The sequence below is a fragment of the Delphinus delphis genome, chromosome 13 (assembly GCF_949987515.2).
Source record: "Delphinus delphis chromosome 13, mDelDel1.2, whole genome shotgun sequence".
NCBI lineage: Eukaryota > Metazoa > Chordata > Mammalia > Artiodactyla > Delphinidae > Delphinus > Delphinus delphis.
Genome location: NC_082695.1, coordinates 24,452,698 through 24,458,818, shown reverse-complemented (window position 1 = coordinate 24,458,818; position 6,121 = coordinate 24,452,698). Strand labels below are relative to the sequence as shown.

The window sequence follows — 6,121 nt, the reverse complement described above, 5'->3', positions numbered from 1 at the left end:
CTTCCTGCACCTGCCCTTACTCACTCTCTCCTCACCCCTCTGACCAGGCTCTGGAGGCATCCATGGAAAGCAGGGCTCATCTGAGAGGATGAAAACTCTGTGACACGTTGTCCTTAGTCAGGGCACTGACCACTACAGGGCCCAGGAAATTGGGCCACCCTGGATGTCCCTGTCATGCACTATTTGAGTCAAGACGTCGTTGGCCAATAATCCCGATAACCACTCTTTGGGTTTTGCGGGTGGAAGGTGAGGACAGGGGCCCGAGGGGCTGGGGTGACTTAGACATTCCATCCCGTCTCCTCCCGGCACCACAGGGGAGCTGGAGGTGTGCATCCCCCTCCCTCACCTGTCCCCTCAGCAGGACGGGGCCCCTGCTCCCCATCCCCTGCCTCTGCAGGGCTCGGAGGAGGCGCCCTGGGACCTTTATTGGCCTTCCTAGCAAAGGGCTTATGAAGCAGAGCAGATTGAGGACGCTGACCCCACACTCTCCTTTAGGGGCTCAGGAGGCAGCACCTGGGGGCTTCATACAGGTCAGGAAACCAGACCAGAACCCCCCCAAACCCAGGCCCTTGCTGCCTCCTGGTGGCCTTAGATGGGGATGACCAAGCCCCAGGGAGGCAGCTGAGTGGGGCTGAGCCCCCAGCTCTGACCCCCCCAACTTGTTCCTCCTCCTCCTCCTCCCAGCTCAGCACCAGTGACCCTGTCCCTCCTCATCCACTGCATGGGCTCACCCCAGAGCTGGCGCCTCCCTGAGGTCAGACACCTGTGTCCAGATGCTGGACCCATTGTGTTTTTAGACAGAGAATCAGGGCTGACTGGTGTTTCCCAAGATTGTCACTTTCTCAGTATCTGAAATGTCTAGTTCCTGATTACGAGGAAAGTTGACAATTGGTGTAATTGTCCTTTGCATCCCAGGATTTATGCTCCTGCCTCTGGGCACAGGGCCCCAGGGGTGATGCAGAAGGAGGTCCAGGTCCCCACAGAACAGATTCCTGCTTCTTTCCTGGGTACTGTGGAGGGGACCCAGGAGTGATGGCGCTGGGTGTGTGTGTGGGGGTGTCTGTCTGTCTGTCTGTATTTGTGTGGGGCTGTGTGTGTGTTTCTTCACAGAGACAGAGCACATCCTGCGATAGAACATAGCCTGGACCTGATGGTGAGATGTTGGGTTTCCCTTGGATCCAGGACCTGCACTCAGGCGCAGGAATACACGTAGGATCTGAGCACATCAGAGTTACCCCACAGCCTGAGACTAGTGTCCTTCGATAGACCTGCCCACAAGACTCGCCCTTGGTTTGTGTCTTGTGATTAGATTTCAGGAAGGTTTAGGCTATTCCCCAAGAAGAATGACCCCCTGAGTCTCCACTTTCCTGCAACCTTATGGTTTATTCTGAAGCCCTAACCTGCTCCCCAGCGGGAATCTGGAATTTCGGTAGATGCCAGGCACAGGATGCCTAGGAGACCAGCCTCCAGTAAGAGTCTTGTGGGTCTGATGAGGCTCCCTGGGGGACAATTCTTCATACACGTTGTTGCCATTTGATTCTGATGATGAAGCCCGTCCCTCACCTGGGAATGGCCTCATGGAAACTTCTCCTGGTTTCTTCGTATTTCACCTCATCCACCATATGGCCCTTTGCGGATTTTGCTTGGTCTCCATTCACTGAAGGAAATCACAGCCACCAGGACACCTCTCTACTGAGTCCTAGGGGTCTTCTTTGTGACACAAATAGCTGCCTGTGGTCTTGGGGACACTCGACACAGGACGATCTGAGAAAACAAGCAGCAAACCCAGGGTCTGGGGTTTCCCTCCATCTCCTACCCTCTGCACCCGGGGCGTAAAGTCATCATGAGATTCAGGGTTTGTACTAAACTCCACCCCTCCGTTGACACCCCAGGACCACCCAGGGAATCACGAGGTCCCGAGCACTGGAACTCACCACAGCTCTCCACCACCCCCGGAACAAGCTCCAGTGAGAGGAAGATCAGGTCCACACTGGAACTCCTGCTCTCCTAATTTTCAGTGTGGGCTCCTGTCTACACCACTCTTGGTTTCCTTCTGTGGCTCGTTGATCCGAAGGCAGGGGCCCTATATGCAGCCACATTCTCCCCCCAGCCCTGGAAGATGGTCTGGAGCCTCTGCCTCCTGGATCTCAAGGGCTGCCACAGCTCCCACAAGAGCCTCAGGCCACCACCCCGCCTCTATGGTGGGGCGATCTCCAATAGCAGGAGGGAATCCTTTACCAGTTAGCACGTGTTTTGTCCTCATTAAGGAGAAAATACCCAAATAGTCCAGCCCTTCTTTCTCCATAACACAGGCTAACGTCCACTTAGTCCTTCTTTGTTTATCCTTTCAATATTCCAAATGTTTGCAGTGGGGAAATAAGCAAAGCAAACCACCTGCAGGAAAGTTCTTTGTTTACCCACTTTTGACTGTAATTCTTATTGGATCCCCAGGAGTATTATTCCGCATTGCACATGTTACAACAGCAAAGATTATGGATGGATTCATGCCTAGAAATTTAGATTTTTAAAAAAATTGTATTGAATTCTCAGAGATTCTTTTTTTCTTTCTTTCTTTCTTTTTTTTTTCTTTTTTTTTTTTTTGTGGTACACGGGCCTCTCACTGCTGTGGCCTCTCCCGTTGTGGAGCACAGGCTCCGGATGCGCAGGCTCAGCGGCCATGGCTCACGGGCCCCGCCGCTCCGCGGCATATGGAATCTTCCCGGACCGGGGCACGAACCCATGTCCCTGCATCGGCAGGCGCACCCTCAACCACTGCGCCACCAGGGAAGCCCTGAATTCTCAGAGATTCTTCATCACTGATCCAGAAAAGGTAATCCATTGGAAATCCCTTGACATTTGTGGTGCAGATCCCTCATTCACTGTGGACTCTGAGGGAAATTCCTCTCTGTCCACCCCACCCCCGACCTGAGCTAGGGCTCCTGTTCTCACTTCTAGGATAAGGAGACAAAACAAGATACACCTTCATTCCAGAGCTGGGTACCGGCATGCTGTCTAGAACAGTGTTTGGGCATCACATCGAATGTGGTACAATATGGCAAGAGATGCTTTTGACTTGAGTCTGTTGCTTTGTGTTCTGAGATTTTCGTTACCTTGAGACTGAGAATCAAAATATCATCTATCACAGAAAGCAGCTATTTTCTTGGTCAAACATATCTTTCCAAATCCACCTAAAATATTGGGTCAACACTTGTCCAGAAGTTTTCTCATCAAGGAGAAGGGCGTAAAACATCCCCATGATTTAGTGTGTATCACCATCGTGCTCTTGCAAACTCATCCATGTCCTGCTCAGTGACTGAGCATCTGGAACCTGAAGTGAGAACAGAAGCCGGGAGTGGTCCATGTGTGGACCTAAGGTGACCTTTGGTCAGATTCTCATGCACAAACACACACATCTGCCTATAATTACCTGGACTGGATTATTTAAACTACAAGCTCAAGATTATCATATTCAGAGGAATATTTGATATCACAGCTCAGGCTAATGCATAGGATGTGACTTCTGAGGAAGAGGAGAGCCAGATTCAGGTCATTCTCATTAAAAAGAGAAAAGCCTTTCTTAGAAAAATGTAAAACTGATTATAAATGCAGCTCTATGTTTAGTAGAGAAAAAGAGAGAGATAACAGGATAACAGTACAGAAGGAAAGGAAGAATGGCTGTCCCCATAATAATGGGGGAGGGTAGATATTATAACAGAGGCTATTTCAGGAGAGTAAAGACACTCTTATTCCCACACTGCACCTTAGGAGCAGCTGTAATCCCAATGAAAGTAGATCTTAGAAATGAAGTCGGTAAATATTTTCTACACTATACCTGATCTTTGACAATATAGTTAGAAAGACCAATGATTCTGGTTAAATGTAAAATGTTGTGATAAAGACAAAAGATTCTTCAGATTGAGACTAGCATACACTTAGAAAATACGGGGCCTAATTGGCTGGGTTAAAATAAATCAGATTGGGACTCCCTTAGCGGCACAGTGGTTAACAATCCGCCTGCCAAGGCAGGGGACACGGGTTCGAGCCCTGGTCTGGGAAGATCCCACATGCCGCAGAGCAACTAAGCCCGTGCGCCACAACTACTGAGCCCACTCGCCTAGAGCCTGTGCTCCGCAACAAGAGAAGCCACTGCAGTGAGAACCGCCCCACGCAGCGAAGAGTAGCCCCCGCTTGCCGCAACTAGAGAGAGCCCCTGCGCAGCAACAAACACCCAACACGGCCAAAAATAAATAAATTTTAAAAATAAATAAATGTATAAAAATAAAATAAAATAAATCAGATTTATCAGGAAAATGATTTGGATAAGAAAAGTGTACACAGGACCAGTATGGAGTTAGTCATATAGCAGGGGTCTTCCAAAGTTAGAGGATCTTAATGAAATCAACCCAACTGACACACAACTCCAACTTCATGAGAGCCAGGAGCCAGGAGCACAAGAAAGAGCTGCTCTCCAGTCCTGGATGCCTGAACACACAGCTATCAAATGTTCCTCGTCACTTGTTACTGTGGGGATGATGTGTCCTGAGCAATCCAACCCATGTACTTTGTTTTTCATCTAAACTATTGAATTCGGGACATACCTTGCTGTCCAGTGGTTAAGAATTAGACCTTCTGTTGCAGGGGGTAGGGGTTCCATCCCTAGTCAGGGAACTAATATCCCACATGCCACGTGGCGTGGCCAAAAAAAAAAAAAAAAACCCAAACAAACAAAAACAAATTAAAAGCAAACTATTCGATTCACATAATTTAATTTCAGTAATGGTTGCGTTACAAAACTGTTCAAGAAAAAATAACACTGAACCCACAACACTCGCGCAGTTTTTCAATTAATTCTCACGGGTCTTAGATATGCTGGGATTCCACCTGGAAACTGCACTGGTTCCCATGGAAACACGTGACCTTGACATCACTGAGGAATACGGGACATGCCCTCCAGCCCACCTTCCATTCTGGAGCCACATTTCAAAGAGCCCATCGTATCGGGGAGACCACCATCCTGCAGGGCTGTCCCCGGACAGGGTTCACCAGTGCCAGGAGAGGGGACAAAGCTGAGACCCAGACTGTGTCCCCAACCCTCCCAGGCTCAGCCCACTCAGATGCAGGTCAAACAGGAAGGACAACAAACATGAAAACCACTCGTTGTTCTTTCTCCTCATCCCTCTGCAGGGTCCTCAGATCTCCTCTCAGCTGATGAGGCTTCAACCACAGATGTAGATTAGGAACCAGCAGAGTCACAGCAACAGGGAGCCTGTGAGCTCAGGGCAGGTTTTTGTTCTACTTCCCCTGAACTTGGACCACGGTGCACAGTGTAACCACTTCCATATGAACTACAGTAATAATCAGCCTCGTCCTCAGCCTGGAGCCCAGAGATGGTCAGGGAGGCCGTGTTGCCAGACTTGGAGCCAGAGAAGCGATCAGGGATCCCTGAGGGTCGTTTATTGACCTCATAAATCAAGGTCTTGGGGGCCGTGCCTGGGAGCTGTTGGTACCAGCTGACATAGCTATAACCCCCGATGTCACTGCTGGTTCCAGCACAAGAGATGGTGACCGTCTGTCCCGGATTCCCGGACACTGAGGTAGGCTGAGTCAGGCCAGACTGGGCCCAGGACCCTGGAAAGAAGAGAAACACACTCTGGTCAGTTCAGTGCTGGCGCCCAGGTCACACTGAGGACAAAGATACAAAGGATCAGCCAGATGTCCCTGGGGTCCCTTCCCTGGAGGCCTCACCTGTGCCCTGAGTGAGGAGGGTGACAAGGAGCAGAGCCCAGGCCATGGTGGAGATGCCCCAGACGCTGCCTTCTGAGCCCCCAGTCCTGGGCCTGGTCCCCCAGACCTCTCTTATCCCCTCCCCCCAGAGGAGGGAGGGGCCTCCATGCAAATCTGCTCCCTGCACTGCCTGTCCTCACCACCTCTGCTCTAGCCCTTGATTCTGGTAACGTCTGCGTCTCTGGACAGCAGAGCTGCCTGAGAAATTAAAACAGGTTATCATGTATTGTCTGATTCAGGACAGACTGAGAAGGTGACGGAGGCCGGGACCCGGAGCCCAGCTGGCTGTGTCCTCTCCTCCTGTGGGGGATCATGTTGGATGCAGAGGGATCCTAGG

At 50.6% G+C, this 6,121-nt stretch overlaps 1 gene segment (V, D, J or C); it reads right to left on the bottom strand.

Annotated features, from left to right (window-relative positions):
- Positions 1–2,083: 2,083 nt before the first annotated feature.
- LOC132436417 (immunoglobulin lambda variable 2-11-like) lies at positions 2,084–5,821 on the bottom strand. The segment is given in 4 exon segments: positions 2,084–2,258; positions 3,274–3,328; positions 5,254–5,628; positions 5,746–5,821. Coding segments are annotated over 4 exon segments (651 nt in total).
- Positions 5,822–6,121: the final 300 nt, after the last annotated feature.